The sequence below is a fragment of the Periplaneta americana genome, chromosome 9 (assembly GCF_040183065.1).
Source record: "Periplaneta americana isolate PAMFEO1 chromosome 9, P.americana_PAMFEO1_priV1, whole genome shotgun sequence".
NCBI classification, from domain to species: Eukaryota; Metazoa; Arthropoda; class Insecta; order Blattodea; family Blattidae; genus Periplaneta; species Periplaneta americana.
Window position 1 is genome coordinate 104,241,071 of NC_091125.1, and position 15,170 is coordinate 104,256,240.

General features: G+C 35.4%; 2 protein-coding genes across 5 annotated transcripts in view; one reads left to right on the forward strand and one right to left on the reverse strand.

The window, feature by feature from the left end:
- Bap111 (Brahma associated protein 111kD) overlaps positions 1-15,170 on the reverse strand; it is a 643,372-nt gene that overhangs the window by 131,032 nt on the left and 497,170 nt on the right. The window lies entirely within an intron of this gene.
- Positions 1-15,170, forward strand: part of LOC138706340 (nose resistant to fluoxetine protein 6-like) — a 56,023-nt gene that overhangs the window by 30,141 nt on the left and 10,712 nt on the right. For both annotated transcript variants that reach the window (XR_011333970.1, XM_069835497.1), the window contains exons 8-10: positions 2,468-2,639; positions 10,345-10,535; positions 12,422-12,566. Coding sequence is in view for 1 of the 2 variants with exons in the window: in XM_069835497.1 (XP_069691598.1) it covers positions 2,468-2,639; positions 10,345-10,535; positions 12,422-12,566 (508 nt within the window). In the remaining variant the exon portion in view is untranslated. The remainder of the gene's footprint in view (positions 1-2,467; positions 2,640-10,344; positions 10,536-12,421; positions 12,567-15,170) is intronic.

Genomic DNA, 15,170 nt, shown 5'->3' on the forward strand with positions numbered 1-15,170 from the left:
ATTAATAGGCCTATATTATATGTATTTAACATATTATATATTTGACGAATTTGTGAATTTATGGCACAGATATTTCATTTTAATTCACTGGATTCTCAGTTTACTCTACTTTGTTATGAAATTAACCTAAAAAACTGTAATTCTGACTTATTACTAATATTATATTCTTGTTACATATAATACTTTATTTATTTTCATTTTACGTATGATATTATCTTCGTTTCTTAGTAAATGATTTATTAATTTATTCTGTGCTCAGTTGTCTCTGCGAACACAAGTTTCACTCATACAGGGGTTAGATTTACATTAAATAGAACATATTGTTCTCTGACAAGTCTATTGCTGTGACCTGTAAGTTATTTTATAATTTTATTACTCTATTTGTGTAACTTCTTTTCCTTATATTGTAATTTATGTACAATTAAAAATGGTGTATTCTATATTATAATTAGACTTCGTGGAATTGCCACGAGAATCGTACGCGGTATAGATTGTATGGGAAGGAGACGTGCAACGGATGGAGTATGTCTCTGATGTAAGCACTGAGCAGTATACTGCGGTTACAATGAAACCTGTATCCTGCATTCAAGAAATATAATGAATGATCATTGAAGTAGGAAATGTCTAAACATGTAAATACACATTACATTGTAGTGAGCTATATTAACTCTTAAAATTTAATGTAATATACTCGCATCATCCTTGAATATGTGCATTGCATTAAAGAGTTACGTACATTTTGAGCGACTGCAAAGTGAACCTCCTCCGATGGTCATTTAAACAGTTTTTATATTGGGAAAATGTACATTCGACATCACACGATGTAATAGGTGCATACTTGAAGAGCGGGAAGTCACTACTTTTTAGTACACCAACTTCAGACGTCTTGTGACCTGATAGTACATCATTTATAATAGAAGTTGTGAATAGGCAGAATTTTTAGCAATAATGTTTCTCAACTTACATTTCACTTTTTATGAAATTAGTGAATTGTTATTTTGGATAACGGTTTGTGATACTTTATCCACTATATTAAGGGCTTCTGAGAGTTGTAGTTTAGACGATTCTAACAGGGTGATGCTTTTGGAAACGATTTTAAAATCAGAATCAATGAACAGAATATATTCCAATAGCTGTTCAGAAGGCAATGATTTTACAGCTGCAACAGCGGAACTGTCTATGCTATCCAATGCATCAATTACCTCCATTATTTTGCCGTAATGTTCTGCATAAGAATTAACAGCATCCAACCACGTTTCCCAACGGGTCAAGACTGGCTGCGGGGGTAAGGATATTCCAGGGGCAATTGTTTAGAACAGCAACACTCTCATTGTAGCATGTTTGATTGAATTCTTGTCTGCACTGAACAAATGTTAAGCTTTGACTATTCCAATCACAGTAATGCAAAAACAAGTGCTTACATAGGTATACATTAGCTGCAGCTGCTCTGTCTATTTGGACCGGTCACAACTCTTAACATGAACCGCTTATACTACGAGACCGGGACGTCGCCCACCACCTCTGTACTACCGTACATCGGCAACCTGATTGCATGCTGCGTGTGGCAATTCAACGAAGTCTAATTATAATAATAATAAAATATTAATAACAATATTATTATTATAATAAAAATAGTTACAAAGTACTTTTGTAAATAGTGTTGCCCTGTACAACTGTTTATAGGCGTAAGAAAAATATTCCGTTTCTACACACGAGAGACGACGATCATACAATGTATTTAACATAATATTTACCTTACGTTTGTCCTTCAGGCGAACGTTTAGTATTATTTTTTTCTCGCTAGGCCAGTATTATAAAAGCTTCATCTAACTGACATGATGTACTGTATGTATGAGGAAAAGAAATACCTTGCCAGCTGCTTTGCAAACACCATATTACTTTGTATTCTGTGTGTACATAACTTCAGAGTAAATGTGCCTCAACTTCCAAGTCTATTACATATAGAGTCAAACTTAAGGAACCTGCGCTTCTGTCTTCTCTCACTATTAGTCTGGCAAGAAGATCGCCAACTCTCGCGGATAACGTTCTTGCAGTCTGAAAGAACTGCAGTGTGAAAAGTAATCTTTTGCTTAGCTAGTAAATTATTTATTTACGGAAATGAAGAGGATCTTACCTAAATATCATAGCAGTTGCTCAATATGTCTTCCATTACGCACGAATATCTAATAATCAGATTAGTATAATGAGATGTTTGTCTATATTCGCAACTCTTTAAGCGTCTTTTTTGGTTAAACTATGTGCCCTATTAGTCTTTAATCAGATTTAGTTAAAACAATGGTTCTATGTATAAGATTCCATTCTTATACAAGAATGGAGTGGCGTAAATTAGTAAAATGTCATGTCAAGAGGAGAAAATTTGTTAGAAAAATAGCTAAAAACAACGAAAGAAGTTTACGCAATTTTGCTAATTACTTTCTTAATTAAATTTTATTTTTTACTGTTGCAGAATCACTCCATTATTAGGATCGGCTATTCTATTGCACGTATCATTTCTTGATAAATTAGGAAGTGGACCTATATGGAACTTCCTGAACGAGAAAAAGAACAAGGAAAGTTGTGTGGAAAACTGGTGGCTTACAATACTCAATGTTCAGAACTATGTGCATTTTGATAAAGAAGTAAGTAGACTTAAGGCTAGTTCACAATAAACCGAGAACGGAAACGACAACGAGAACGGAAATATTGTTAAAATAAATGTATTTAAATGTGAGCATTCACAATTAAATACACAATTAAATACATTTATTTTAATAATATTTCCGTTCTCGTTCTCGTTGTCATTTCCATTCCCTGCTTATTGTGAACCAGCCTTCATTATCAGTGTCATTTCTTATATGTTTTGCTCACGATACAAGCGTAGGCAATTACAAAATGCTGATTACCTTCTTTGCTAAAAAGTAGCTTTCTAAATTTTCACGGAAATACACGTATTCAATATTTGACTAAGAAAAAAAAAAAGTGGCTTCCGGAATTCTGTTCGTCCGTATGTGTGCCTTTATAGCATTAATTTTCTTCAAATCTTTAACGAATTTTGTTCACGTTTAGCCTACATACGAAGGGAGCTCTAAAGTAAAATGTTTTTATTTATTATCACAATATCGATAAAATTATTAGGCCTAAGCTGTTCTTGTAATAAGATTATGAGATTTGGTACGTGGAACGTAACTAGTCTTTATAGAACAGGAGGGGTAACATTAGTAGCAAAAGAACTAGTTAGATATAGAATAGACTTCGTGGGATTATTGTGGGTCCCTATCGCCACGGCATGGCGCGTCCTCAGGTTGCGGATCGAGGACACGGCCTCCAGATAAGGAGGGTAGCTGTGAATATATTGAATAAGCAGTCGCGGACAGCCGATGAGGGGTGGTCCTCCAGCTTGGGGGCTGGGCGAAGGGCTAACAACACATCACCGTAAAAAACAGCTTGTTACGAATCCTTCAAATAAGCCTCGGAATGGGACTGATTCTCTGGCACGACCACAGCAAAGGTTTTGAGATTTGGGACTTGGAATGTTACAAGTCTATATAGAACAGGAGGGGTAACATTAGTAGCAAAAGAACTAGCTGGATATAGAATAGACTTTGTGGGGGTACAGGAGGTTAGGTTAGATGGGAATGGCATAACACTAATAGGAGATTATTTATTGTATTATGGGGAAGGAAACGATAATCACCAATTAGGAACAGGATTCTTTATTCACAAAAGAATAAAATCAGCAGTAAAAAAAGTCGAATTTATCAGCGATAGGTTATCGTATTTAGTACTTAAGGGTAGATGGTGCGATATCGTAGTTATAAATGCTCATGCCCCTACAGAAGAGAAAGACGACCATATAAAGGATAGCTTCTATGTGGAATTGGAACAGATTTTTGATCAGTTACCTAGATATCACATGAAAATTTTATTGGAGGATTTCAATGCTAAAGTAGGACGGGAGGATATTTTTAAACCGACTATTGGAAAAGAGAGCCTACACATAACTAGTAATGATAATGGAGTTAGGTTAGTCAACTTTGCCACATCGAAAAATTTAATTGTCAAAATTACAACATTCCCCCATAAGGATATACATAAATATACTTGGACTTCTCCAGATGGATTGACACATAACCAAATAGATCACATCTTGCCCTTCAGGGGGGCAGACTGTAATTCTGACCATTATTTGGTAATTGGTATTTGGTAATTGGAGAGCTAAGAGAAAGACTATCAGTAGCCAAGCGACTAGAGCAACAAGTTAATATTAGAAGATTCAATATTCCGAAATTAAAAGACGAGGAAACTAAGCAACAACATCAGGTCGAAATTTCAAATTTGCCGTATTAGGAAGTTCTGACGAAGATGAGGAAGAGTTAGATGTTAATAGCATGTGGGAAAATATCCGAGAAAATATCAAAATTGCAGCTGAACAGAGCATAGGTTATTATGAAACTAAGAAAAAGAAACCGTGGTTTGATGAAGATTGTTGCATGGTAGTAGAAAGAAGGAAACAGGCAAAATTGAAATTCTTACAGGATCCAGTTGAGGCGAATAGAGATAATTATTTCAATAAAAGACGGGAAGCAAATCGTACGCTTAGGAATAAAAAGAGAGATTACTTGAAGGAAAAACTGAATGAGGTAGAAACAAATAGTAAAAATAAAAACATTAGAGATTTATATAAGGGCATAAAGGAATTCAAGAATGGATATCAGGCATGGGTAAACGTGATCAAGGATGAGAATGGTGAATTGCTTGCAGACGCTCATTCAATCCTGAACAGATGGAAAAACTATTTTGGACACTACTAAATATACATAGGCCAAATAGAAATGATCGGTACGAAATTGAAATACAAACTGCTGAGCCATTTATACCCGAACCCACGCTTTCTGAAGTCGAAATTGCAATAGAAAATCTGAAAAATTATAAGTCTCCAGGTATCGATCAAATTCCAGCAGAATTAATACAAGGGGGTGGAAGTACATTATCTAACGAAATTTACAAGTTTGTACTTGCTATTTGGGAAAAGGAAATTGTACCCGAACAATGGAAGGAGTCCATAATCGTACCTATCTTTAAGAAGGGGGGCAAGACTAACTGTAGTAACTTTCGAGCAGTATCACTTTTGTTGACGTCGTACAAAATTTTGTCCAATATTCTTTTGAGAAGATTAACTCCATATGTAGATGAAATTACTGGGGATCATCAGTGTGGTTTTAGGCGTAATAGATCAACTATTGACCAGATATTTTGTATTCGACAGATAATGGAGAAAAAATGGGAGTATAAGGGTACAGTGCATCAATTATTTATAGATTTCAAAAAGGTATATGACTCGATTAAGAGAGAAGTTTTATATGATATTCTTATTGAATTTGGTATTCCCAAGAAACTAGTTCGATTAATTAAAATGTGTCTCAGTGAAACCTACAGCAGAGTTTGTATACATCAGTTTCTGTCAGATGCGTTTCCAATTCACTGTGGGCTAAAGCAAGGAGATGCACTATCACCTATACTTTTTAACTTTGCTCTAGAGTATGCCATTAGGAAAGTTCAGGATAACAGAGAGGGTTTGGAATTGAACGGGTTACATCAGCTGCTTGTCTATGCGAATGACGTGAATATGTTAGGAGAAAATCCACAGACGATTAGGGAAAACACGGGAATTTTACTTGAAGCAAGTAAAGAGATAGGTTTGGAAGTAAATCCCGAAAAGACAAAGTATATGATTATGTCTCGTGACGAGAATATTGTACGAAATGGAAATATAAAAAGTGGAAATTTATCTTTTGAAGAGGTGGAGAAGTTCAAATATCTTGGAGCAACAGTAACAAATATAAATGATACTCGGGAGGAAATTAAAAACAGAATAAATATGGAAAATGCGTGTTATTATTCGGTTGAAAAGCTTTTATCATCTAGCCTGCTGTCAAAAAAATCTGAAAGTTAGAATTTATAAAACAGTTATATTACCGGTTGTTCTTTATGGTTGTGAAACTTGGACTCTCACTTTGAGAGCGGAACATAGGTTAAGGGTGTTTTAGCCCCAAATATTTTTCTAAGCACCTTATTTTCAGAGGGATGAAAATACAGGAGAATGGAGAAAGTTACACAACATAGAGCTGCACGCATTGTATTCTTCACCTGACATAATTAGGAACATTAAATCCAGACGTTTGAGATGGGCAGGGCATGTAGCACGTATTGACGAATCCAGAAATGCATATAGTGTTAGTTGGGAGGCCGGAGGGAAAAAGACCTTTAGGGAGGCCGAGACGTAGATGGGAAGATAATATTAAAATGGATTTGAGGGAGCTGGGATATGATGATAGAGAATGGATTAATCTTGCTCAGAATAGGGACCAATGGCGGGCTTATGTGAGGGCGGCAATGAACCTCCGGGTTCCTTAAAAGCCAGTAAGTAAGTAAGTACAAGAGGTTAGGTTAGATGGGAATGGCATATCACAAATAGGAGATTACTTGTTGTATTATGGGGAAGGAAACAATAATCACCAATTAGGAAGAGGATTCTTTGTTCATAAAAGAAAAAAATCAGCAGTAAAAAGGTCGAATTTATCAGTGACAGGTTATCGTATTTAGTACTTAAGGGTAGATACGATATCGTAGTTATAAATGCTCACGCCCCTACAGAAGAGAAAGACGACAATATAAAGGATAACTTCTATGAGGAATTGGAACACACTTGTGATCAGTTATCTAGATATCACATGAAGATTTTATTGGGGGATATCAACGCTAAAGTAGGACGAGAGGATATTTTTAAACCAACTATTGGAAAAGAGAGCCTACACGTAACTAGTAATGAAAATGGAGTTCGGTTAGTCATCTTTACCACATCAAAAAATTTAATTGTCAAAAGTACAACATTCCTCCATAAGGATATACATAAATATACTTGGACTTCTCCAGACTCAATGACACACAACCAAATAGATCACATCTTGATAGATAAAAGATTCTTGTTTCTGTAGTGTAAGAGTGGTCTTAACACACGTTTTTACCAGCGTACAGGTAATTAAGTATGGACACTTCGCGTCGGTACCTTTGATGTAGCTGAACTGATTTCAATGGCCTTCAAGCCAGCTATAGCGTGAGATTCTGCTTTCTCCCTAGAGTTGGCGCTGACATCACACCAGCTAGCAGTCGACACAGCGGAAATATAACACATATAATTATTACATGTAGGTACATTATGTACTAAAATAAAATAAATTGAATGCATAAAATAATAAATCCGTCATTAACCGTAATGTCTAGACTATAGAGTTCCTTTATAATGGGAGTTGGGACGTTGCCACCAACAACAATTAAAATATGTAATTATTTGATGGCGCTGAAAATGGAAAAACAAAACTCTAATGAGAAGTAAAACCATATAGCTATATTATAATTATTATATACAAATATTAAACGAATTCGATACTTAATTTTATAATGTATTATATTATTTTATAATATAATTTATTATATCTGAAATAAAAAAAAATATATTATTACAACTAGTTTGCCACTGAGAAATAAGGAAAAGCTGTTAACTTGAATTTATTAGAAGTAAAGCGTTACTGAATTATGCAATAAGGTAGGGATGTTTGAATCCTGTGTCTGAACTCTATACTCAATTATTATCTTAGCGTATGCTCGATTACACTAAACTCTAACGCTTGAAAGTGGAACTAAACGCCGGCACACAGAGAAACAAAACACAGGAAAATTCGCTGTGTCCATTCTTTATAATCCCTATTCGCTGTTTTTACTTTCTATCCTTATAGGGTAAACATAGGTAATTTCGTGGCAGTGGTTATTCGTGATACTCTTTCTTTGCTCTTTTGTGAACTAACCAATGGTGTTACGAGATCCAAATTTCCGCCAAGGGATTGCATATGTTGTCCAGTTTTCAGAAACATACAGCTAAGCTTTGTGTGACCATTTTAGTTGCTTCAGTGAGCTTTTATGTTTGGAGAGAGCAAGTTAGCGTCGACTTCTCAGGCGTACAAATTTTGTGGATGTTTGTAATTACATTACAGGCTTATTACTAAAGGTAAGCATATGATATTTGGTACAAAGATTTATTGTATCTTCATGAAATTTTAGGAAATGTTTTTGGAATTTTAGATACATCTGTAGTCGCCATATAGGCTTAGCTTTACTGATAGAAATCTTAGCTGTTTGAGGCGAAATTTTGTTGAGCATTAAGTGTTACAATTTATACTATTTTAAAAATTGTATTACAATAGGAATTTTAGAAATCTGAAGACAAGATGTGATAATAAAAAAGAAAACGGAGACGCAATGGGTTCAGTGTAGCTTCTGTTTGAATTGTTATCATGCTAAGTGTCAATGATAAGTGCTAGATGACTTACTTGCAAGAATTGTGACAGAAGATGGAACATGGCTCCATCATTTTGGACCGGAGACAGAGGCAGACAATGGAGTGGCATCATGCAAATTCACCAAAGAAATAGAAATTCAAAAGTACACCTTCGGCAGGACAATTATGGCTACTGTGTTTTTCGATTCAGAAGGACTCTTGCTTGTGGACATCATGCCACACTGAACCACCATTAATTCTGACGGGTATGTTGCAACTCTCGAGAAACTTCAAGTTCGACATCGGGAGAAGCAGGATGTTCTGCTATTGCACGACAACGCACAGCCTGTCTGTCACAAGACCACAGACCAGATCAGAAAATTCGGATAGACAACACTGAAACATCCGCCTTACAGTCCTGAACTGGAACCGTGCGATTACCATCTCTTTGGTAAACTGAAAGATCCCTTCGCGGAACGAGGTTAGAAGATGACTCTCTTGTGCACGCTGCTAAAGTGTGGCTCAGACGTGTTGGTCCAGACTTTTACCGTGCTGGACATTTTGTTCCTTAAGGATGCATCTACATTCTGTGAAAATAGCAAAGCTGTAGGATAAAAATATAGTTTTTAAACAAACGTTATGCATTACTTTTGGAGTTACCCTAGCAATATAGGCTATAGTAAAGTCTGTAATAAAAGTGTTCACCCTTTCAGGACAAAGATCCCTTTTCAATTTCAATTTTTACTTTGATTTCATTCTTATTATGTGTTGATATGTATTTCTATGTTTTCTTGCTATGAATATTAGACGGAATTACTATGTTTGAAGTCTTGTAACAATAAATGAGAATTTCATTAGACTTTAATGAATTTTTCCACAATTCTTCTACCTCTCACGAAATTATCAATGCAATATCACGAAATTACCAAGGTTATCACGAAATAACCAACCTTTCAGCTTAAGTTGTAAAAGTGGTTTTTGGCACATATTCAAGAACGTATCCAATCTTTTATGTCTCCAGATTTGTACAGCAAGTTATCGTCTTTTAGATGAAAAAATCGGAATAAGGATATATTTACACATTTGCATTTTAAATTAGTTTTCATGAAATTATCACGAAATTACCAATGTTTACCCTACTGTATATTTATTTATACAAATCGTATCTTAAGCCCAGTTCCCACGGTGCTTGTTTCGTTGCTCGTTTCCCTGCTGGCCAGCAAGCTTAGTGCTCTGATGGGTACGGTGATGGCTTCCGTGTTTGTTACTGTTCACACGCAGCTGGCTCTTTTCACTGTTCAAATTGGGAAATCATCTGCTGTTTCATCTGTTGCTAACACTCATGATCAAAAAGAAACTAAACCGTGAGTGGAAAACAACTAAAGTCCTACATTTACAATAGTAAATGTCGTAATAAGATGATTAAACCAGAAGTGTAAAACAGCTGAAGCCCGATATTTAATTGCTATTTCTAAGGAATACCGAAAAAAAAAAAACAGACTTGGTTGGAAAACAATGAACATGGCGACATGGCTTCAGCGGTGATACTATATCATCATCTTTGGTTCCAGCCTGGAAGCCAACACGAAAAATAGCAAGCAACATAATCTCGAAATCGAACAAGCTAGCCTCCAAAGCAGCCACCAGCGGGCATTATTTCCTGCAAGCGAGCACGCAGAGCAGCCATCAGCGCTCCCAGCTTGGAATCCATCACAGAAACAGCACCATGGAAACCGGGCTTTATAGGGATCCTGATATAGTTGATATTTTTATTCATTGTGGTCTTGTCGTCTCTATTAAGCCATTACCTGTGATTTATGCCCACGATATTTGGAACTCATAATCTGTCCTACGCTTTCATTATAATATACACTGCTAATTTGCTCCTTATCGGTTTTCTGGTATAGATTGTCATGTTAAATTGTTCAGCCGTGATTCAAATTTATACTATGAGATTTCAATTTCACCGATCCCTAGGTAAATGGTTTAGTTATTTAAATTTGTCTTTACAGTGTATATCATCATCATGGTTTCTCGCAGTAGATACGCAGCTGTTCTGGATATCACCTATTTTTCTGTTATCACTACACAAATGGCCAAAGTTTGGTCTCGGGCTCACCATTACTACTGGTATAGCCGGAATTATTGCAGCTTTTGTTGAGTCCTATACCCGCCAAGATGACGCAAATTTCTTAAAAATCAAGTAAGTGATTTATAAAATATTTCTTAATAATAATTAATTTTATTTGGCCATTCAACTGCATAAGTGTTCGAAAGTTATCGTATATACATAGTCTCAGATAATGTACGTCGGATAGCAGGAGGATATATTGCAGTTACCGCTGCGAGCTGTTCTATTCTTCCTGCAGGTAGAAATTGAGAAGCTGTTTTTCAAAAGTCGCTAAAACCCCAAAACTGTCAAAATTGAGCTTTTGGCGATTTTATATCAACATTTATGTTACGCGTATTCCTGTAAAATCAGATTTAGCAAAAGTCGACAAATGCTGTTGTTATAAGGCATTAAAAACTACGATATTTTGCAAAACTCGATATTCGCCTCTTCATTAGTTAAAGCAGAAGTCGATAAACTCCAACTACATTAAAAAAGGACAGAATACTTCTGTAAAATTCATACTTGGATTAAAAAAAATGTTTTATTTTATGCAACAGACCACAATTTGATAGCAATCTCCATTTAGAACAACTATTTACAGTACATGTAAGCGTAAAAGATAACTAACTCAGTTTATTTAAATCTATTTAAATGTGTTTGGATTCAAATTACATTACAACAACCACGGCCGACTTGATGCTCGCTTCGCGAAGGTAACATCAAGTCGGCCGTGCAACAACAATATGAAACAGAATATTAATATTTATGTGCCAGGCGTGTAGAAAGATCTTGGCTCACGATAAGATTCCTTTTCAACTCAACAATCAGCTTTTGTCTTGCTCTGCGGGATTAATTTTTTTTATCGCTGATTGTCAGGTCACAGTATAAGAAGAATCAGTAGGGACAATTGGCCCATTTCTTGAGAACGAATTCTGAGTGCTCATGTTACGAAACTGGGTGTAATATCTGGAGCTTCCACCAGATGATTCTCCATTTACAACAGGGCTGACATTTATAACTCATCTTTTAACAAAATTTGAAAGACACGAGGCAAAGGAATGGTAACATAACCATAATAATAATTACTTCCGTATGTAAACATGAAGAAAATATTCACTAATTGATGCTAATTTTAAAGTCACTGGTAGATGCTTATGTTGGTAATGTAATATTGAACCATTAGCTACATAGATCATGACATTCGTTTCATCGATGAAGTTACGACGTCAACAATGGATATAATACAATTTTATCGACTAGCTAATAATATATTAGTGATGGATATTATTTCATACCAGTAACGTTATACTTAGGCCTACTTGATTACTGCTATTATTGACAGTAATATTTTGTATATTGATATTGATTTTGATTTCCAAATTGGAATTAACATACACATTAACATTTCTAACTATCGGTTGAATTGAATATGTCTAAATAAGTGAAAGAAAACATAACCTCGGCTATATAATAATTACCCAATTATGTTGGTATATCTTGGATCTAGCTACGAAAGAGTGATTGAAAAGATACAAAATTCATATGAGCAATGACCCTCTCAGTTCTTGAGAGAGTGAATATGGTTCCTATTATAATGTTAATGTTATGTTTTATTTAACGACGCTCGTAACTGCAGAGGTTATATCAGCGTCGCCGGATGTGCCGGAATTTTGTCCCGCAGGAGTTCTTTTGCATGCCAGTAAAGCAACTGACATGAGCCTGTCGCATTTAAGCACACTTAAATGCCATCGACCTGGCCCGGGATCGAACCCGCAACCTTGGGCATAGAAGGCCAGCGCTATACCAACTCACCAACCAGGGTTTCTATTATATCCATTCTATTATATCTGTAATGTCTAACCCGCCTCTGCACAGCTGTTTTGCACTGGAGAGCTGGCACTAGTGAGCAAGAGTCTCTCTCCCCTGTTCCATGGAGCGGTCATTCATAAGCAACATTCTCTTTTTTCTTATTCTAGAGAAGGTGGTCCACTTGGCTACAGTTACTTCCATACTCACACAAGATGCCCCTCCTGGTTTGTAGGCCTTTTGTGTGGCTATTTACTTCACCGTACATCAGACTGGAGAAAGAGAGTTGCTACGAATACTGACAGACTTTCAAAGGTAAGGCAGAATCTGTTGAGTCAGGCTATTAGTTGCCATCCATAATCGTAATCATCATCATCATCATCATCATCACCATCATCATCATCTTATCATCATCTTATCATCGTCGTTGTTGTCATCATTGCCTTTGTCACTGTCATTGTCGCCTTCAAGACTGCGGTGCACTTCCTCCTCATTCCTGTGTCATTCCATATTCCATGGCGACTAGAGACCTGCAAAACTGCGCACACAACCGGTTTAGATTCGACCGGCCGGAGCTCAACCGACTACGATGAACATCGGGTCGAATAACTCGGTTGTCGAGCGATTACGCCTGATGTATTGCAGAGTAGACAGAACATCAGGCGCATTTACATGAAAATAACGTTTTTCGAGTACACAACCGGAGTAACAAGGAAATTTACGTTGTCTTATTGAAAAAAAAGTGTTTGCAAGTATTCTTACAGTTCATTCGACACTATAACACATATATTTTCCTTATTATTCTGAACTTGCAGTAACTTTATAAGTATCGTTTATATTTTAAACTTTTAGAGTTTTACTAATGAAAGTTGCTTATAGATATGTTAAACAATGTTATAGTTTTTCACAGAACAAGACGTGCACAAGCCATGTATATTTTTCTTACCAATAAACGCTACATAGCTGGCGTTTTTCTATACTAGTGTTAAACAGTATACGTCATAACTTCATCATTTGATTACGTCGTAACTCTTTCTCGTCACATATTGACTGAATGTTGTTCGATTTGTATAACCCAATGATCGATATTACATAAGTTCATGTAAGATCGCGAATTATTTAGAACACAAATCTCACACAGAAAGAAATGGTAAGGAGGAAGAAAATACGATCTCAAAATAACACCAGGTACATTTCATCATACAATAACTCTTTACAATTTTCTCAGTAGGCTATACAAACAGAGTAATAATAATGAAGGATATTTATTTTGTTTAATTACAAAAATATGTTTGCTTCAAATAGGAATACAAATAATTTGACACTTTAATGCATTTATTTTTGTCTTTTGAACTTGCAGTAATTTTACTAGTAACAAATAAATGAACAATGGACACAGTGACATCGAAGGAAATAGACGTAATGTATAATGTGAAATATCATAATGTAAACATATTAAAAATATGATTACAATCCATTATAAAACAAAATAGAAAATAAGTACATAAGTCCATTATGACATTTGTACTTTAAACTAAAAAAATGTATAGGCTTACATCTAAAACAATAGTTGCATGCTTTTTAATTGTTCTAATCAGTTGCAATATTATTTATTAAGAAATCAATTTAAAAAGATAAGCAGTAATGTTATTTTCAACAATACGATTACTTTGGCTCCCAATGGTTGTTCTGTACAAAATAAGTATAATTTACACATATCTAAACTACGAATAACAAAAGAATAGCAAGGTTTAGAAACAAATCATTCTGTATAGAAAAGATCTACTTCAGAGAAAACAAGTGTCATTCAAAAAACTATTTTATTACACACGTGCTAATATCAAATATTTTATGTTCACAATTATTATTAGGGCCTATTATCATAGACTACATGATCAGAGTTGACTTCTTGTGTTTATGTATTAATAAATCTCTTTTACTAGTCTAAAGTTACGCTCGGTGGAAACACTTATTCATGGAATGGCCAATATTCGTTTCACAAGTGTTGCTAGAGAGGCTAGAGTTGTTTGGTGATCTTTCCATCAATTTAGTATGTAGAAAATGAAATGAGCATAATGTATAATGTGAGATATAATAAGTAAATAAATCCAAAATAGAATTACAATTAATCACAAAACATAAAATTAAATAATTATTAACTCTAAATGCATTCCTCCAAAACAGTAGCTATTCTATACAGGGTAGAAGTGAAATAACCCTGCAGATTGTACGGGGCGATAAGGTTCACTTAAATGAATGGAAAAAACCTATATTACGTTTAATTCTCTAGTCATAGCAAACATACTAAAAGCATTGGTTGTAGTAGGTTTCAGAAGATATAAAGTTATTTTTGTTTTAGTTTTACTATTGATCGAGTTTACTGTTTTTTAAGTGTGTCATTATTGTAATATTATAATTCAGTTTTCTAGTGTAAGCAAAAATGACAACCTTGGTAATTTGTGGATACCGAAAGTTTTTTTTCTGCAATTTATGCTTTACAACGTCTGTAGTTTCACGCTGCATGCTGTTTGTTCCTCTTGATGATCCGCAGCTATAATATCTGGATGGTGCACTGTGATCTTCATTTTATATGCCAGAGCCGTCCACCCACAGAGAGATCGGATCAACTCGAATACACGTTAAACCGAATACTCAGGCAGTACGCAAGCTTCGCATACTGCCTATAAAGCCAGGCGTTCAGTAGCGCTATGCAAGTTTGTTGGGCTTTCAACCGGTTTTGCAGGACTCTAATAGCGACACTACTGGCGGACAAGGTTGCAGTTGGGGATTTTTTACGAGGTTCTTCCATTTCCTTAATATATACATCAACACCATCCCATCAAAATCTCTCCATTCTACTCTCACACTCATCAGCATTTCTCGACAATCGTAGACGACGTGCGGATAAGGTTTGTACAG